General features: G+C 44.5%; 1 protein-coding gene across 1 annotated transcript; it reads left to right on the top strand.

Annotated features, from left to right (window-relative positions):
- The first annotated feature begins 2,197 nt into the window (after nucleotides 1-2,197).
- On the top strand, nucleotides 2,198-4,951 carry LOC147440832 (exocyst complex component EXO70B1-like). Its single transcript, XM_086482651.1, has one exon. It carries the CDS (start codon nucleotides 2,798-2,800, stop codon nucleotides 4,727-4,729), a length of 1,932 nt encoding a protein of 643 aa, XP_086338777.1. The 5' UTR covers nucleotides 2,198-2,797; the 3' UTR covers nucleotides 4,730-4,951.
- The last annotated feature ends 15,824 nt before the right edge of the window (nucleotides 4,952-20,775 follow it).

Below are 20,775 nucleotides of genomic sequence, written 5' to 3'. Positions count from 1 at the left end.
AAGACCTCACACACCTTCGAAGATGGTGAGAGCTAACGGGGTATGAGAGTAGATTGAGAGGAAGAAGGAGTATTCTTACGAGAAAGATGTACATCTCCTCACATAATCACTCATATTAGCATAACTTAGCTTACTAATTAGCATGGTAGAGGAGAGGAGCATGCATTGAAGCTTGGCTCTTGGTTGGATTTGCATCACAAAGCCAAGAGTTGTTGGTGTAGGCCTTCCTTCTCACAAGCTTGGAGTAGGTGATAAGCTTTCCATTAAAGCTTGAGAAGGAGAGAGAGAGTCTTGTTTACTTCACACATGAGATTGTGCGAGTGTGTGTGTGTGTGATAATGCCTTGCAAAAATAAGTCCCCCTCTCTCTCTTGGTCGACCCCTCTTGCTATTTGCTCTTCGTAGCATCCTATTGGACCTCCCCAGGCTTAGCCAATGGTAATTAAGCAGCATAAGTGATAGCCTTTTGACATGTGTCTCCCTTTCCCCTTTTGTGAGAGCTTTAGGTAATTAATAAATGCAACTAAACTCTCATTTGACCCCTTTGCCTCCTGGCCAATAGGAATCAAGCAAGCCATTGGGCTGCTGAATGCTCATTGGTCCCCTTGGGAGACTGTCCAATAGTCTTCTAGAGAGCTTAATTCTTATTGGTTCTTTTATTAAGTGTTTTTAAATTAATTAAATTAAATTTACTCTAGCCTAATTCTCATTGGTCCACCTCCAAGGCCATTCAATAGGAATTGGGTACACCTTGTGGGCATCTAGGCTAGGGAGCCGACATGTGTCCCTCATTCCCTTTGTGTAAAGGGACCTTGTGTGTGTGTGAGTTTCTCTCTCATCCCCTACTTGCAAGGCTTCCCCCTCCTATGTAGGGATTGCTAAAGACTTTTGGGACACACACAAAGCATCCAATTCCCCCAATGTTTGACCTTTGGACACAACCTTTGAATTTTGGAACCTTAGCATTTTGGAAGTCTTAATGAGCTGAACCTTAGGGTCTTTTAAGCCCATTGTTGCACATGGCTCTTTTATAGATGGCACCCCCTTTGGATCCCTATTTTCCCTCCTTTGGATCCCTACTCTAGGTGTTGCTAGCTTAACCAATATTCTAGCTTTTTCTCCCCTGGCACTTCCCCATATTAAATGATCAGTTTAACATGAGAAAATCATTTAGGAGAATTAGATATTGATTATTATGACAGGAACACTTCTACGTTATTGAAATCAAAATGTTCCACTAAGAGCTTTGTGAGCTAACCACTCCACCTGCATGCACATATTATGGTACAGGGGAGAGAAAGGACATGTTCGAGTTTAAAACCTAGCTAGCTTTAGTAACTCGACACATTTGACGGTCCAAGGCGTTTAGGGATCCGAACACCGCATTTGGCATGCATATCGCCACACATGCGATGGTGAAGGTAGAAGGGGCTAGAGTGATTGCTGTAGCTCTCCTCTCTCTCTCTCTCTCTCTCTCTCTCTCTCTCTCTCTCTTCGGCGACATGCACAAATGCAACCGCTCAGACAAGTCCACCACATTTGGCATGCATATCGACCACACATATCAACACTTCGTTTGGCGCAAGTCCCAAGACATGCTTTGTGACACTGCCATCGCTTTTACTGCCCTTAACAGTACTCTCTCTCTCTCTCTCTCTCATCGGCAATATGCATAAATGCAGCCGCTCAGACAAGTCCACCACATTTGGCATGCACATCGACCACACATATCAACACTTCGTCTTGTGCAAGTTCCAAGACATGCTTTGTGACACTGCCATCGCTTTTGCTGCCCCTTAGCAGTAACTCGCTCGCTCTCTCCTTTGGAAACCCTGCAAGGAGAGTTGTGCCACTTAACAACAGCTTATCTACTAACACAATATATTGTACTAACATAATATGGCGGAAGGGGGAGTCCTTTACACGTGTCGCAATCTGCAATCTGGAAGCTAAAATCAAAAACAAAAACAAGTCCCTTTGCACGCGATAAAGAAGGAGAGAGAGATGGCTAGTCGTACTAGTTGGGGTTTATATTAAAGACAAAAAGAAAAGAGAGAACGCATCTACAAAATCAAGGTAAAAACCATGAGGGAGTTGGAGGATAAGCCTTCTAATTTGGAGGATAAGCCTCTAATTGAATAAACAACAGCAAAATGAATTGCGGGAGAACTCGTTAGTTGCGCGTAACGTTGGAAGCGCGTCCCAGCAGCTAAGCTCCCTCCCCTCCCTTTCCCGAACACACACACACACACACACGCACCAACAGACCTAGCAGAGAGCCTCCCCTCCAGGCCCTTTATCATCGAGGGGCGTCCTTCAAGCTTTGCTGCAGCAAAAGCCTTTGCCATTTACACGAGCTCGCTCTCTCTCTCTCTCTCTCTCTCTCTCAACAGAATTTACCTCCATCCTCACTCCCCTTTGACTCGGCCTCCAGTTCCCCCTTTTTGACCTCCCCCGTTGCCTCGTCCTCCCTGCTGCGCCCGTCCCCTTCTTGTTTTGCCATGTCAAGGTCAACCTCTTCATCTCCCTCGCCCGAATATATCTGCCCTTTTCTTCAGCCATCGCTGTAGCTGTTGGATTTATGCCTCCCTGCGCGTGGTGTTTTAGCGGCCCTTCTTTTTCTACAGCCATGGCGAACACCTTCTTGTCATCAAAACTCTAGATGCTCGGTGTGCAGCTCATCATCTACACAATCGTTGGCCACAGAGAAAGCAGGAAGAATGCTCTCATTGACTTAGCTACATCTACCCATCTGTGCTTCTTGTGTTGTGGTGGTTTGCGGTTGGTTACTGATTGCAATGGAGGACATTAATGGTGATGACCGAGTGATGGCCACTGCCCATCACATCATCAGAACGCTGGGTTCTGACAATGCAAGCGACATGCTCCGGATACTCTCCACATTTGATGATCGCTTCTCCAGGTTCAGCCTCTCTCTCCCTAACAATGGAAGTGATGAAGAGGGGATTCCAGCCGTTCCCTTACCTTCTGCTGTATGCAGCGCGGAGACAGGGGATGCGGCTCTAGAGAAAGCTCTTGACTTGATCCACACCTGGGACTTTGGCTCCTCAGAATCAGCTCGCCAAACATTTATATGGACAGATGACCCTGATGAGGCTGGCCCTTACTTGAGCGCCATTGACTCCATCCAAGTCTTTCTCGAAAATCCGCCTTCAGGTGTTGACCCTTCAGCATTGGATCGTGTGCAGAATGCCCTCCAGCTTGCGATGCTGCGGCTCGAAGAGGAGCTCCGCAACCTGATGGAGAAATATGGAGAATCCATTGACCCTGATTTGCTCCAGGAAATGGCATACAATAATGGTGATGAAAAGCGTGATTCTTCAGAGCTTGAGCAAGAAGAGAAGAGCTTCCAAAGTTTGACAATTGATCTTTTTCCTGAAGAAATTGTGACTGACATCTATGAGATTGCCACACGAATGGTAAGTTTTGGCTATCAGACAGAATGCACGCAGGTCTTTATGTGTAACAGAAAAACTGTTCTTGAAGAGAACTTGCAGAGACTTGGCTTTGAAAGGCTTACAATTGAGGATGTGCAGAGAATGCCTTGGGATTTTTTGGAGAGTGAGATTTTCAAATGGACTCGGATTATGAAGCTAACCATCGGAGTCCTGTTTCGGAGTGAGAAACAACTTTGTGAGAGTGTCTTCAAAAAAGATACGTCTTTTGTAGATGCAACTTTTTATGAGCTTGCTAAAGGACCAATGACACAATTGCTCAATTTTGGTGAAGCTGTAGCTATTGGGCGGAGAGCGCCCGAGAAGCTGTTCAAGATACTAGATATGTATGAGTCTTTGAGAGATTTGAGTCCCTCAATTGAGGGTCTTTTTGTGGGGGAAACCAGTGCAAGTCTGAGAGCGGAGGCAAATACCATTTTGGTGCGGTTAGGGGATGCTGCACGTGGTACTTTTGCAGAGTTTGAGAATGCAGTGCAACATGAGACCTCTCGCAATCCAGTACCTGGAGGTGCAGTGCATCCCCTCACTCGCTATGTCATGAACTACATAAGGTTTTTCACCGATTATGCAGATACATTGAATCACCTTCTGAAGGATAGGACAGTAGACCAATCTGGAAGCTTCAATAGCAGGTCTGAAGCGGCCAGTAGAGGCCCTCTCTCGATGGTCACCCTCTCCCTTTTGGAGCTTCTAGAGAAGAACTTGGATGTGAAATCAAAACTGTACAAGGATCCTGCCCTCACGTTGCTTTTTCTGATGAACAATTTGCATTACATTGTGCAGAAGTCAAAAGATGTAGAGGTGCGAAAACTGATAGGGGATGAATGGATCAAACGACATAGTGGGAAGTTGCATCAGTATCATACTGATTACAGAAGGACTGCCTGGACAAAGGTTTTAAGTTTTCTCAGGGATGATGGGATTAGTGTTAGTGGTGGATCTGTCAGTGGTACAACAAGGAATTTGCTCAAGGAAAGGTTTAAGAACTTCAATATGGCATTCGAGGAGAATGTGAAAGCACAATCTAGCTGGATTGTCTCAGATTCTCAGCTATGCGCAGAACTTCAAATCTCTATCACGGAGATGATCCTTCCTGCTTACCGAAACTTTTTGGGAAGGTTTCAAAATCACCTTGATGTTGTGAAGAATAGAGAAAGGTATGTTAAGTACACACCAGAGGAAGTGGAGGAACACATAAATGCTCTGTTTGAAGGTAGCTCAGGATCTATGAATAGGAGAAGAGCCCAAGAGTAGTTTTGCGGAGCAGTTTATGAAAGTCAAGACCTCTTGTGTGTAAAGTATGGTCTATGTAGTTCCGTCTTTCTATGGCTGGTACACATGAGGCAACTGAACATCACATGCCTATGCTGAGTACAGTCAATGTCCTGTTTTCTTCTTTTTGATCAAGAACACAAGATTGTGTGAGTGTACCTTCTTTGCGGATATATTTACCATTGGATATGATGGTTTGCTTGATTAACTTGTCGTTTTCTTTGGCATGGGTTGATAATTTGTGAGTGTGATATGTTCTTATAATCATTAAGTTAGTTTGCCTTTTGCTGTGTGGATAATCTAGGTTTGTCTATGCGAGTGTAGCAATGCTGATTTCATAATTCTACTTGGGCCTCTGGGTGTAATTGTATGAGCTCTCAGAATTTTGAAACTTGGTATTTATGTGTGGTTCTTAAGTGGATACCGGGTGCCCAAAACTGGTTACCTCTCGACTCTACAGTGGGCATCATTGAATATATGGCCATAGTTTGTACTCTGGCATGTTAATCTCCTCCACTTTTTTATTTTATTATTAGCCACTCTTCTGGCTTTAATGTAAAGCCTTCCATTCTATTCAATTATTTTTATTCTGTGGGTCTGAGTCGAAGCATTACGTTTTAATTTTGTCGACAGCTTATTTTTTAATGGACTTATCATTGGTAAAGGGGACATATATCTAGTAATGGTTTATTCTACATGGAATTCCGCTTTGGCTTTTGGTAACTGTTTCAGTCTTGATGCGAATCCGCTTTTTTGAATTTGTATTTATATCAAGACTCTGAATTTTGTTTAATTGGCTCTGCTGATCATGAGTTGCCGTAGTCTGGCCGTGGGCCTAGACGAATAACTTTTTTGTAGATGGAGTTCCAGGTAACAAGCTGTTGTTTTGTTGTAAGCTACAGCCAAAGAGAAGAGTAGAGCAGGTGTCATTTTTAGTGCTCATGTATGTCACAAGGGATTTTACAATTGTGCTACCTTCAAAAATGCACAGAAGAGATCACAAAGCATACAATATCCTTGAAGCTTTGAACAGCCGCTTTGAAGCTCTCAACTATTGGATTGCAGGCAGGTGATAGATTCCTCTGAGCTCTTGATTTTTTGAGACTGTGATGAACCATCTTCTTTGAGAGAATTGCTGACAAAGTTTGTGCATTTTTGTCCTCCACTTTCAGTGAATCAACTTATATGTTGCTTCATGTGAGGTTTTCTCTTCAGGGGCACATAATCAGGTCTTTTTTAACAGATTGTAGTCATTGGTTTTTATCGTTCTTCTCTCGTGCATGTGTGCAATCATAAGCACTTTTAGGGATACATTACCTCATGTGCATGAGATTTTGGGAATCCCGAAATGAGTTAAAACCTTTGTATTTGCAGAAAGAAGAAAGGATTACAGCCAGGATATAAAGGAAAAAGAGATGAAATTATGTTTTTGAATGAGAGGGGGTCGTCCCGAGTAAGACATGGTTTTTTGGGGGAGAGGGCAGTCTCATAGTGTAATCGTCACTACTTGTGTACCTTTGTGATTCTTGGTGTTTGGGTAAAGCCCCATGTGGCCGGCTAGGCTAGGCGCCCGTTCACTATACTTATTCATTATCTACATAATAGAATAAGGGGGCTCATATATTGAGAGTGAGTTTTAGTCCCTACAAACACAAGGTCTCCTCTTTTCCTCTCTTCTTCATTGCTGCACACACTCACACGTTCTCGCTTGCGCACTTTAATTGGTATTAGAGCTTATGGTGATTACGGAGAGCATGGCGACATTGTGGCGGAGATTCCGGTGAAGCTATGAAAAGTAAAAACAACCCATTTCATGTCCATTCTCGCGTTCCTTGACCGTTTTTTCGAGATCTACCAATTTGTAGAAAGAAGTTTCTGCAAATTTTGAACGGTTTGAGAGATATTGACTGACTGGCTGCAAGGTGTTTGGAAAGTTGAAGATTATGTATGCCTATTATGGTGATTTGCTACATTCGGAGAGCTCGGATCGAGCTTTGTCATTCTCTTGTTTTGCGCATTGATGTTTTTCTCTTAGTGAAGAGAGTGTGGGTTGAGATTTTTAATAAATTTATGTGCACACGTTGAGAACACTTTGTGGATGTATGCATTCTTGTGGACTCTCAGGATTCGAGAGTGGATTCATCATAGGTTATGTGCATTGACTTATGCGATTAAGCAGATGTAACATATGTGGCTACGTATGACAACTAGTAGAAAGGGGAGTCAACCAACTCATGAAGACCAAGAAGCATCCGAGAAGATGCAGTTGAGCAACAGGCTACCCTGGCTACTTGGGTTACAAGTCTGCTTTTGCAAATACTCAAAAGACAAAGAAGCGCGCACGCTTTTAGGGTGTTTCCAGCTCATCCTAATCCCCTTCTAATAGTTCGGATAGCTCTTTCTCCTTTTGATTTGAATGATGAGGACAGAAAAAGCAGAAAACAAAGAAAGACCCAAAGACACAACAAGAACAAGAAGGCTAAGAAGAGCAGATCCCACCGAAGATCTCGGAAATCTTCAGACAGTTCTGAGGAGGACTCATCCTCTTCCGAGAGTTCAGACTACAACGAGGAGATGTTTTACTCCAAGAGAAAGCATTTTTACAAAGCCAACCAATATGATTTTCTTGAGGACGAGAGCAAGAAGATTGAAGATTTCAAGGAAGGTGGACGGGCCCTGAAGTTTGATACTTTTTCAAGCTTTCGAGACACTATTTTGATGTTTTGATCTCTAGCATGTCAAGTGCAACGGAAGTGAATGTTGAACTTTGCTCAAGATGAGTGCTCCGAACTGTGCTCAAGGGTTCCTTTTACTTACGGAAGGGAGAGCCTTCCGTTCCTTTAGTGAGAGAGTGCAATGGACACAAACAAAGTGGTGAACACTGTGAATGAAGGTGCTAAGATTGAGAGAGAGAGAAGAATACGACACCAGATTGTTGTCAAACCCTCCTCCGAAGGCCCCACTCTATGGCGAGAGCTGTCTATTGTTGATTGGACAAATCTCTACAATGCTTGGACTTGCCGACGATGTTGACGACGACGAGACGGGGCTGAAATCTGAAAACGCTAATGGCTGAAATCTGCAAATCTTTATCTGCTGAATTTTGACTCTATGTTAGTGACGACGCCGACGCCGACGATGCAACGACGACGCTCTGAAAACGCAGATGCTGATATCTGCATTTTCCGGGCTGAATCTGCAAACTACACTGGATCTGACCGTGCGGCGAGGATTTGCTGCGGGAAGTTAAGATCTCCGAGGTTCGGGGGTTCTACTGCGGAGTCTTGATGCTGAAAACTGAAAACGCTGATGCTATTGGTGATCTTGTCGCGATGAATCTGCAAATTGCCGAGGCTGATCTGCAAACCAAAAACGCTAGGGCTGATCTGGGCTGTTCTGCTAACGCTAGGGCTGATCTACTGTTCTGTGACCAGGCTACTGCAAGTTGCAAAACGCTAGGCTGATCTGCAAATTGAAGAAAACGCTGGCTGTTCTTGGCTGAAAACGTTGAGTCTCCTGCCTGAGGGGGGGGGGGTCTTGCTGAGAAGGTGCACTGTTGGATGTCAGGTCCTGCTGCCTCTTCTGCCCAAAAGTGCTAGCGCTAGGTTTCCTTATATACATGCTTGCTCATTTTGCCCTACCCAGTTTCCCAACAAAAGTCACTTAAAAATAATAAGTGAAAATTGGCTAAAATAGGAAAAACAGATCTATGCGCTATAAAAATGCTCCTGATGGGTTCTGATGGAAATCTGATGATCATGCTGTGTGAAACCAAAGGATATGCATCTACTCTAAGTGTCTGAACATGCACGGTCTGCGAACAGACTCACAAAAGTGCCAGATCACTTTTTAATCTAGGCTGACTGAACTGAACCCAACCCATGTCATGAAGTAGCTTGTGCACGTACACATAGGGTTAGATGTGCACGTGACATCCCCTCCTTTTCAAAGTGAGGTACTGGTACCGAACTGTATGGCGTCGAGGGAGATCGCCAACAGGGTCTGGAATCGTGGGAAGGACTCTTCGCCGGCCCACTCTGATGCGTGGGTCATGCGATACTTGAACTTCATAAAGGTCTGCAACGCTTGCTTCTTTGGGCTGCGCCAAAAGCGACACAAAGTCATCTGTGGCTCCTTCAATGCTTCAACTTCGTCTATAGTCATGCTTCTACCTTCTTTAAGAATCTTAGAGAATGAAAATTCCTGAAACCACTTCTAACACAAAAATATGAACATACCCATTCCATGTAAAGTGATTGGAAAAATACTATTCCTTCGAAAAAACTGTGCATGCAATGAAGATGAACAAAGTGACGGAGTGCCAAACCGTTCATCAAACACATGCAAACAATGGGGTCGACTTTCCGATCTAAATCAATCAATTGTGGCAAAACACAATGGAAATGCCGATGCTTGATGCTTGTGCTCTTTCTGATACTGTGTCATGCCAAGGAAGAGACATGGAATCGTGCTCATCGTACGATATGTCATGCGTATGAAAAGGGATCACATGAGGACGGTGACTAATACTTTCTGTGGGGTTCTTTGGACCTCGATCGAGAGCCAAGATCGGTTCTTCGTGATTGATCGAATCTGGAATGAGGTTAGCTTCACTAGACAAAGTATCAACTAAACCATCATCCTTGTGAACAATCACAGTTTCTTCTTGCAAATCATCATGCTCGTGAATAATCACATCTTGATCATGCAAATCATCATGCTTATCATTATCATGTAAATCATGTGTGTCATTCTTTGGAAAGGAAGAGACTGAGAGAGTCTTCTTCTCCAGATTCTTTTCAATCTTCGCTTGCACATTAGAAATGAGAGATGAAGAATGGACAACTTGCTTTCTTACATCTTGATCTGGCACAATCGAATTTGGAAAACCACAAAGGAGATATGAGTGGTCAATGAACAAATGTGCTATATCTTGTGTTGTAATTGTGGCCTTACAAGGAATTAACATGCAGAATGTCACAAAGTGATGACGTGGCATGATCAAGTGGAAGAGAAATGGGCAAGTGGACAAGAGAAATTGGGCCGACCAACTTAAAGAACTTCTGAGTACCGACTGTGGGGCCTAAACCCTAGGAACCAAAAGCTTGATCTCTGGCGCAGCTGCCTGTAAAACGCATTGACATGGCACGTGATAGGATTGTATGGAATCCTGCGATTTGCGCTGCTGAAGCCACGTGGCAGGTGTACGGAGTTTCGCGTTTGGCGTTGGCTGCTGACGTGGCAGTTTTTACGCAAGCTTTTGAGAACAATTGCTTTTGGGTTGCATTGCTTTTTGAATTGCTACTTTTGGGACTCTTCTTTTGGGAAACCCTTGTAAGTTTAAAAGATCCCTTGGGCCTCTCACTCTGTAGAGCATCTGGACGCAGAGTCTGAGAACAGAGGACCCTTGGGAGTTGTACTGCTGCGAGTATAATAATAAAGAGACAAAAGGGATGACAGTCTTTGGGGCCAGTACATTTGGGCGTCGAACTTCGTCGTGCCGTGTCGACTCTCTCTCTCTCTCAGCGTCACCATGAAACGCGTTTCGACAGGTCGGGACAGGTGAAACGTTTCGGGCCTTGAAACGTTTCGCTCACCAAGTGAAACACAAGCCGTTTCACTAACAATAAGTTACCATAGTTTTAGTTTCAAAGTCAATAAACGTACGTTTCGGTCTCACATTTCATTGTGCTCTCATTTTGGACTGAAACGTTTCGTGGTGAAACGCCGCGTTTCAGGGTGAAATGTTTTGGCCTTGAAACGTTTCGCGGTTACGCTGCTCTCTCTCTCTAGTAAAATTTAGTGATTTTGATTTTGTCTGATGCTCCAATTTGCGATTGAAAGTGGTGTTTTTTAGCCGACAAAGCGGCTGGTTGATGGTCAAGGTGTTTGATGGTCGAGTTTGAAGCTGACAGAGATGGTGGAGCCAGGTTTTGGCTCCATATTTACGGGCATTGAAGATCCTGATGATTGGTTAGCAGATTTCGAGTTATGGCTGCTGTCAATGCGTATATTGATGGATGCAAAAAGGTTGCAGATGACGCCGCTGTTGATGCGAGGACGAGCCAAGGTGTGATTCGATGGTTTACAGAGCAGTGATCGAGAATGTTGGCAAAGATTGCAAAGTCGATTTTTGGATTTGTTTCGGGAAGTGGTTACGGTAGAAGAAGCCGGTACAAGAGTGAAGGCTATATGCCAGGATGTAAGTAAAGATTTCTCCATTTTCATTGAGAAGTTTGAAGCTTGTTGGAAGCAGTTAGAGGTTGCTACTGGGGTGAAAAGCAACCAGTATTTGAAGCTGTCAAAGTTGCTGGAGTGCTTACATCCGAGGGTTAGAGAAAAGGTCGAAGACGGCGTAGATACATACGAAGGCATGGTCTATCTGGCAAAGATAAAGAGCAGAAAGGTAAAGCGGAAGCTGGAGTTGGGCATGCTAAAGCCAACAGATTATATGCCTGTTGTTGCAGAGGTAGCGAAGTGCTCTTTGGTCCAGCCAAGGGCGGTTCCAAGTGCTCGGAGTGCCAAGCCTGTTGAGGTAAGGCCTACTATTGGCCATGTTCCTTGGAGATTTCCAGCATGTGAAGTGCCTGTGCCGAGGGTGGACGAGTTTGTCAACGAGTAGAAGCTCCATATTGAGGTGAACAAAGACGCGAAAGCGGTAGCAGATGTGGAGGTTCCGGTGCGGGTTGAAGAGGTAAAGCCTGTCCTTGTGGAAAGTTTGCATGAAAAGATAGCAGCATGCAATCAGGTTGCAGATGCCGAGAGTTCAGAAGCTGATGAAGAAAGTGAGCAAAGTCGGGATGATGGTCAAGCTTTTGTGGAGCAGCAAGTGGATGCAGATACTGATACGAAGTCGATATATAATGCCGATGATGATGAAGATACAAGCTCGAGTAGCTGGGAGACAAGCGAGGAGAATGGAGCGGATGAGTCCACATCCTATGACGGAGATACAGAGTCTGAGGAACCTGAACTGATAAAGGTAAAGTTGCCCTCTTATGTGTTTGATGATATGGTAGTAGCCCATGTGCAAGAAGAGCAGGGAACAAAGCAAGCCCAGATGCTTGATGAAGACCAAGTGGTGTGGTTTAGGCCTACAGATGATGGAATGCAGGTAAAGGTAGTGTGTGGTGCCATGCTAATGACCATGCTGATGAAAGTAGAGGTGGAATGTGCCATGGTGGTGCAACAGGTGCAGAATGTTGCCTGAAGAGATAGAGCAGCCGTGCCTATAGAGGAAGTCGAGGTGGATGCAAAAGAGAACAAGTTTCTCTCTTCCTTGGTGGCGCATGATGCAGCGATAGAACAGGTGATTGAGGCTGAAGAGCAAGAGGTGCTGATCGACATTGAAGGGCCGGTAGATGAGGAAGGGCTCGATGATGTTGGAATTGAGTGTGTGGTCAAAGAGGAGGTTGTGATGCCAAAGACGGAGGAGATTCCGATGCAGCAGACATATCCAATGGTGGAGAAAGAAGAATCCCAAAGAGTGACTTTGCTTCCATTGAAGGTATGTAAGCTATGGTTGATGCATATGGTGGTAGATACAACTATGCGGAGTCTGGTTCAGCAGGTACAGGGGTCGATGCTCAAGGCCTCCACTTTATTTGGTTGGGAGGGAGGGTCAGACATGTGTTGGAGCTTGGTGTCAAGTACATGTTTTTTGGATGGTGATATGCTTGATGATGCTTGGTGTGGAGTAAGCAGTTTGCTGAGAGATGCAAGGAGTGCTGAAGGTAGGCTAGGGACAGTCTACAGTCTACACACATGGTGGTCTATATGCTGGGGTACGGCACTATGGTGAGCAGTTACAAATGGGTGGAAGATATCAACGGCAGGTGTTTGATCCAGGCGGAAGCTTTATGATGCAAGGGGTGGGGCAACCCACTTGAAGGTTTGGCAGTAGGGTGCAATAAAACTGTGTACATATGGTTTTGGTTTTCTCATAGTATGTGCTCAGGTGTTGCAGTTAGAAATGAAATAAAGCTCTTATGTGGTTGAGCATAAATGCTCAACTAGGGGGTGGGCAATGATGGTACAACCAAAGTGTGTCGATCTTAGAAGGTGGCATGGGCAGATATGTGCAGGCTAGCAGAAGCTTGGCAAAAGGTTGGAGCAGCTAGGAAGATCATGGGCTGACAGGTAGTAGCGGAGGTGTATGACTGATGCGGTTTATAGGCCAAGGAAGGATCCATAATGGGCTAATTTGGGGAGCAAATAAAGGAGAAATATGCCAGGTGCAAGCAATGCAAGGAAATTCCAAATGAAGCTGCGAGTGAAGTGCACGAGATCGGAGCTTCCCCATTGTTTCTTTTTTAGGTCTCCTAAACACACCCCTATAAAAGGAGGTAGATGTTCATTTTTTGGGGTCTTTGACTAAGGTGGCTTTTTTTGCTAGAGAGAGTTATTAGAGGTTTGTAAGCCTGTGTATTGTAAGCTTGCCATTGGAGCTGCATACTTGATTGTACTACCTCCCTATGCAATACTACCAAACCTTTGCCCCTATTTCTTGTGTTGCTTCTCCCCATCCCCCTCCTTTTCTCTCGCTCTTTGTGTACTTTCTAGTGCTTGCAGAGGTTTTGCCTGCAGCTTGAAGGGTGTTACCAAGAGGGCATAATCGGGGTGGCTTGTGAGTCGGAAAGGGTGAGTTGGGCAGTGTGGGCGCGTTTGTGTTGTAAGGTGTTTTTTGCAAGGTGTGAGACAGTTGTTCTGCATGCTAAAGTGGAGTTGTTAGTGCAAATTAGCCAATTTGAAGGTGTTATTAGAGAGGTTAGGGGTGCTGTGGAATCCTTGGGTTATAGAGAGACAAATATTTTGTGTGCTGGGTGTGTTCCCTATTCCCCCCTCCACCGTGTATGGTACTCCGTTGAATGGAGCACCGATGTCGATTGAAGATAATAACTTCGAATTTCCGTCTGAAAGAGAAGTATTCTCAAAAGTACACTCTGAGGTAATAACTGACTCAATCCCACGTCGGAACATAGCGAACAACGTCATTAAAAGCTTCAGAGCTAAAGCGGAGAACTCCCCCCAAGATAGGAAGCTCCCCCTTCTCGTTCAATCTCGGGAAAAGAGGAAGCCCCTCCTTTCCGTTCAATCCCGGGAAAAGATAATATATACCACTAGAGAGAAATCTGAGACAACTTGGAGTAAAACTTCTTGTATCCAACATTTTCAATAAAAGCATTTTATTCACTTTGCAAATATTTAAGTTCGCATTTTGTTAAGTCATAATGCGTTCAAACGGAACGATTGGATTAAAATCGGACTCTAGAACTATTAATTATGACTTATTCACATGAGAACAATAGGTTGATGGAAAACTTAAGCCTCAAGACTGTAACTAAAGAAAGAGTTGACCTTTTACGAAAAAGAGAGCAATTTTAGGAAAGGAGGAGTAATTTTAGAAGAGAAGGAGTAGAATGAGTAGTTTTAGGAAAGAAAGAGAGGAAGAGTTTAGTTAAGAGCTCTTTTCTTGGAAGCCAAGCTTCTTCTTAGAGGTTCGAAATTGCGCATCGAATTCCGTGTCCGGAAAAAAAAGATAAAAAAAAAAAGAGCTGCGAATGTACGCGAACTTATCTCTCCTTGCTTCTCTCTATTCTTAGCTGGCCTTGAGAGCCTATATAAAGCATAGTTACCGGGGAACGCCCCCTAGCCCCCGTTCCGGCGTTCCGGGGGGTAGTTCCCTTCCCGAACGTTCCGGAACGTCCCGGAATGTCTGACGTTCTGGGTGGCCAATGCAAACTGGAACGGCCGTTCCGGAACGTTCCGAAACGCCCCCGGACCGTTCCGGAATGCCCCTGGAACGGCCAACGGCTACAAACAAATTTGGCAAAAATTGAAAAAATTGAAGTAAATGTTTGGGCTTCTTTTGAAAGTGTGCAAGGCCTCAAGGACTCATAAAATGCACCCCCCTCCCCCTTTCTCTTCACAAGCTAATCCTCAAGGCTCAAGCTCTCTCCCTCTCACTCTCAAGATCTCTCCCTCTCAAGACTCACTCTCTCAAGGCTCAAGGCTTCAAGCCTTCAAGCTCTCTTCCTCTCCCTTCCACTCTCTCAAATCTCTCCCTCTCCATCTCTCTCTCTCTCTCATCATCTAGTCATAGCAAGGTTGAATGGTCTTCAGAACGAGTTTTTTGTGAGTATTAGAGTGAAAGCACTCTAATACTCCTTGTATTTAAACACAAGGAGCTAAAAATTGCACTATTTGGGTGTTTTTTATACCTCCCGTTCCGCGACGTTCTCGTTCCGGACCCCTAGCCGTTCCCCCGTTCCGCGGGGATCCCGTTGCCGTTCCCGTTCCGCGTTCCGGGTAACTATGATATAAAGACCCTTCTCCCTTTACTTTCAAACACACAGACACACACTCTCAGAAGCGGAAGCTCTTTTGCCTTGACGTCGGAGTTACCTTCTCTCTCTCAACCTCTCGCCCTCAAGCTCTTATCTTCAAGCTATCTCCATGTCCGAGTCTTTCTCTACCATCGTCGTGTTGCCCTTCGGATTCTTGAGTTCTCTTTCTCTCTTTCCCTTTTCTCTACATCGTTACGATGGCCCCGAAGCGAGTGACTCGAATCTCGAAGGATGCTCATGTCGTTCCATCTTCACGGAAGGTGCAAAAGAAGATATTATCTACTTCAATCATAACTCAAGCGAAGGTATCAACTCCGAAAGAAGGTGAAATCGTCCAATTTCAAATACGGGAGGTAATCGAACATGTCGCTAATCCGGTAAGACAAATTTATAATTCTGCATTGCTATTCATATTGACTTAGGAAGCTAAGCATAGGGAATTCCTTAAACCGTCCAAGAAACGTGATTCTATCACAAGAAACAAGCATATGTTTTTATAGATTAGTAAAAGATCTGTTTGATAAATTGTCACTGTTTGTAAAATTGTTATTGCTTGATAATTGTTATTGTTTGATAAGTTGTTACTGGTTGATATGAAGAGTTGGTTGATCATGTTTGAAGAACCATTTAAAGAGAAGAATTGTTGAAAGAATATACCTTGTTCCTCGCGGGTAGCGAGATGATTCTGTGGTTAGCGGAGATTATGTTGCGGTTATCGGCTCTCTTTCGTTCCTCGCAGGTAGCGGAATGCTTGGCGGTTAGCAAGATCCCTCGCGGTTAGCGGGATGCTTGGCGGTTAGTAAGATGCCTCGCGGTTAGTGGGATGCCTAGCAAGTAGCGGGATTCCTGGCGGTTAGCAAGATGCCTCGCGGTTAGCGAGATGGGAAGGTTGTGCAATTCGCGGTTAGTGAATAAATCTTTTGCAAAGGCTCTGTTGGTTAGACAAAGAAAATCCGCGGGTAGCGGCAACTTATGAGAAATTGGAAAAGTTACTTTTGTTAAATTATAGGATTGTCTTCATTAGGCTTTGTTTGAATTGTTTTGGTATTGTTTGAAGGGCTGTATAAAAGAATCTATGTTTGGAATTAATTAAGGAACACTATTTGTATATGTGAAATAGTGTGATAGTAATTAGAAAACAAGATAAAAAGTATGAGTGTGGGGTGGAAAATGGGGGCTGGCTTAGGTTGCTAGTCAAGGATGGGTGGTCTCAATTAATCGAGAAACTCTCCACTCCCTCGTATTAAGAGAAGCGAAATTAGAGACTCGTTGTGCCAAGAGTCGAGAGGTTCCAAATATACGTGCCCTTGAAAGCTATGCACCCTGGTTAGTTGATACTTTTCACAAGATTACTAGTTAGTTTAGACTATGACTCATATCATATTCAGGGTTTATGAATGGCGACAGTGCCTCTTAAACTTGGGGAAAAAGGCGTTGTTTATGGATTCTAAATATGTCAATGGGATTTCATCTTTATGTTAGGAAGTAGTTTTCATTCTAATTCTAGATTTATCGACCTGGCTTGTGGCGTATGACCCCTATAACCACGTAAACGATGGATAGAGGACTTCCTCTCTTCTGTTGCTCGTATCTCTACTTTGTGGAAACGGAGTAGGGTGTCGTCAATGGAAAAGGAGAATAAAGGAAGGCTATCTATCAAGTCGCTCCAATCTTCTTGGGGTTGAGGACCTCACACTTGCTCTGTAACTGAATAGCAAGACTAGAATCTCATGGAACTTGAGACTTAAAGAGAATCACACCATCGGTAAACATGCTAAGAATAGGAAGACCTGAAGGTCGTCACCTGAGGATCTTGTTTGCCAAAGAAGTCGTCGGGGTCCAATAAGAATCTAGCTACTCAAGCAAACTTCTTGATATCAAACCAAATGTCTGCCACTCCTGTGTATCTGCCAGGATCAAACCTATAGGTACAATCCATACAATATGCCAAACTGCTTACAAACTCGGAAGAGCACATGTATTCCCACTGTTGTAACTTGCTTCCTTAAAATCTTTATCAAAACTGTCCTTTGTACTTGTGTTGAAGAGAACATTCCCACAATTGAACTGTGCAATCAATATCCAATACACAACATGACACCAATACTCGAGGTAAAAGTAAAGGAACGGGCTTGGGGTACAAGCTGTGAAGAACACTGGGGCTGGTCCGTAACATGCCAAAAAGCTGAGCAAAAAAACGGAAGGAAAAAAACTTGCTCTACCTGCCAGCTGTGGCCAGATCTGCACCTGAAGGGCCCCAAGGTTGGAGCTCTCCAAAGGAATGTATGGAAGAAGCATCCAACTGTTGCTAACTGCGAGAGTAGAAACTAGATGTCTCCACTAACTGTCGACACTACGTGCAAACCTGCTATCTTAAGGATCTGGACAAATCTGTTGTCGATCATCAAGAAAACTATCCATAAAAGGTTGCAAACATGTTTCATAATTGGTACCGACAAGCTAACAAAAGGGCAAAGGAATGACCAAATGTGTAGGGCCACACTACCAATGGGGAAGGAGAGAACATGGAGAAGGGAGACCTCAACACTCCAGCAAAACCTCCTCGAATTGTTGTCGTTGTCGACTAAGGGTCTGACACCACATGCTCCACCGCTAAACCTCATCCATGAAAGTCGGATGATCAAACAAGAAGTGGTTCTGAAGATAAAAAAAATATCTCCCTCTGCCTGTGACAACAAACTCCAACACATGCACTGGAACATGCACCTGAACTACTGCATACCGGATGAACATGAGTCACCTTAGGTCGGAATTGGAACTTCCATCCTTAGATGGACAATGAAGAATCAAAGAGTATCCTCTGCTTCTAGAAGGAAAGAGATCCCCCTTTGTCATCCATAATCGACAATCTGGTGCAAAAGTGCAATTGAATCATCAACCTGCTATCCATCGGATAGGTAGCTCCGTTGACAATTCCGAGAAAAGACGTGCATTTGCAAAAGACACAATAAACCTGCCAATTCATCTCCTCGAAGAAAACACAGCCATAGAAACGTGCTCGTGAAGTGTACGAAGAAGATCCTACTGCTTTTCAAACACTTTTCTTAGAAGAAGAAGTTGGAAATGAATAGATCTCCCTCCGAATCCAACAACCGCATGCTTGCTTTCCTTGTGGGGAGGCACGGTAACATGATTCCATCTAGTAAAAAAACAAAGCAATCCAACACTACTATACATCATGCAACCTCCATCATGTTTCCCTCGGTGAAGAGAGGCCGGGGTAAGAGGAGGATCCAAGGTCTCCACATCATAGTCATAGGGGACACCCATTTTTGGACTTCACATTGCCACTTGCCGTCCCATCCTCTTTTTTACACAAAATCTATTTGAGCCCCGTCCCCCCTCTGACGCGTCCCTTGTGACTATGCTCCACATACCCAAATTTGCCCCAAACTTGGAGAAAACTAGGAAAAAACAACAAGCTTCTTCTCTCACAATCAAGTCCAAAACAACACTGGATCAGCCAAATCCGAGCATCCAAGGTGGTCGTATCACCATAGGGCTCTGATACCATGTCAAGGTGGCAACGACATAGTTACCCGGAATGGGAATGGGAACGGGAACGGGAACGGGAACGGGAGGGTCCGGAACAGTACGGGAACGGGGAGGAGGAGGGGGCCGGAACGGGAACAGGGCCGAACGGTCCACTAAAGTAAGGCTTGAATTACCTTGATTCAGCTTAGTCTCAAATAAACTCCTAAACAACCCCAAAACTGCCCCCAAATCTACCCCCTAACCTACCCTCAAAGTGCACCAAAGATAATCCCCAAATAGCTCCAAATCTGTCCCAAAAAGCCAACTTTTTTGCCCCCAAATGCCTACTTTTGTCCGTTCCGCCTCATGTTCCGCCCATTCCGGAACAACGTACCAGTTACACCCCGTTCCGGAACGGCGTTCCGTTCCCATCTCCGTTTCGGGAACGGGACTCGTGCGGAACGCCGTTTCAGAACGTTTGGGTTGTGTTCCCCTCGTTCCTTGTTACACTGGGCAACGGAAGATGCAATGAAGACAAGAACTAGCTCATGATTTGGTGGACACCTCGACTTTGATTTAGAACACCTGCAATGCCTAACACATGAACAAGGTGTTAAATTTACACCACTCTGGTGCTTCATAGGTCTAGGGCATACTTGTACGGCTAGTATGTCTCCGGGCTGGCCACCCATAGTCTAGGTTGTACTTGGGCCGGGCGCCCACATATATTTCCATATATCATTTTTCTGTTGGGTCGTGGGGATTTTTATCAGGCCTTGCCCTACCTCCCCTTGGGCACCTATTTATAGGGCCAGGGGGGTACCCACTTCCAAATCTCATCATATCACAATGATCATCTGATGTATTGACAGGGTCTTCTGCTCATGGTAGTCATGGGGGGTTGATCGCCCCCTCTTCACCATATCTTGCGTTTCTCTCTCTCGGGGTTGATCGCCCCCTCTTCACCATATCCGAGCGGAACTAGCTGCCCCTCCGATAGAAATTGAAGCTCTTACCAGATCAGTGTCCTTTATACATGCTTTGTGGGATACAAGTAATTGCCGATATACTAGATTGGCCCTCGAATCCTCTCGACAGTTAGCAATGAAAGGGGATACATCATGCTGGTATGCGCAATTGTCTTCGTGGTTTCAGAGACACGGGTTCAATATGGAAAGATTACCCCCCTACCAATACTCTCTTGAGGCTCCATCACTGGCAATTACACGAACGGAGATTAATAAAATCATCCGTTAGGATCTTATACAGTTGGATACTAAGAGGACATGGGTAGACCCTACACAAGAATTGGGCACGAAGATGGCCGACTACAAAGAAAACTTCCTACAGCTATCTGAAGATGGATTTGTGATTCGCCCGAGCTACATGGATACCCACCTGTCTCATGGTTTGAGATGTGCTATTGGTCAGATTCGTACATCCTCACACCAGCTGGAAATTGAATTTGGCAGATTTAGGGGAATCCCACCTGAGAGCAGAATTTGCAAGTTATGCGGAATGGAGCCGGAGACAGAATTACACTACATATGCCATTGCACCGTATACTATGAGATACGTGGGAGTTTCCATTGCCTATTTAAAGAAGGCTTTGGACCTCTAGATAGAGTCATGCAATACCAAGATCAAAGATGCTTAGGCTTGTACCTACTGGAAATACATCGGCACAGGGATAATCTAATGAGAAGACAAAGAGCACTACAGCCTCAGAGGCAGATCACAGATTTCTTCGGATCGAGAGAAGTAGGAGTGGAAGGAGAAGCAAGAGACCAGCAGCCAGCACAGAGTACCCACATCCATACCAAAGGCACCCTCATTGACAGGGTGACTGAGCTTAGGAAATCGAGACGACCACGATCGAGATGCAGAAGCACACTTCACCGGAGGAGACTACAACAAAGAATTAGAAGCATTCTAGCCAGACACCCAGAATGCTCCTAAGAAGTTTATTTAACACTTTGTATTTATTTTTTCACATTTATTTTCACACTTTCACACTTTTCACACTTAGTACTTTAGTACTAAGGTACCCAGACTTTGTAACAGATTCACCACTTTTGTATCAGTTTGGTCTCATAGGTCATTCTGGCCTTTTTGAAGACGTTAATATAACATTTCATTTCATTTCTCTCTCTCTCTCTCTCTCTCTCTCTCTCTGATGCTTTCGCA

The sequence above is a fragment of the Adiantum capillus-veneris genome, chromosome 15 (genome assembly GCF_014529385.1).
Source record: "Adiantum capillus-veneris isolate H3 chromosome 15, ASM1452938v2, whole genome shotgun sequence".
NCBI classification, from domain to species: domain Eukaryota; kingdom Viridiplantae; phylum Streptophyta; class Polypodiopsida; order Polypodiales; family Pteridaceae; genus Adiantum; species Adiantum capillus-veneris.
The sequence above is the reverse complement of the archived record's forward strand: the minus strand, read 5'-3'. Positions and strand labels throughout refer to the sequence as shown.

Bases quoted from the DNA above. Each gene is read 5' to 3' on its own strand.
- LOC147440832 (XM_086482651.1), top strand. From the start codon at position 2,798: ATGGAGGACATTAATGGTGATGACCGAGTGATGGCCACTGCCCATCAC.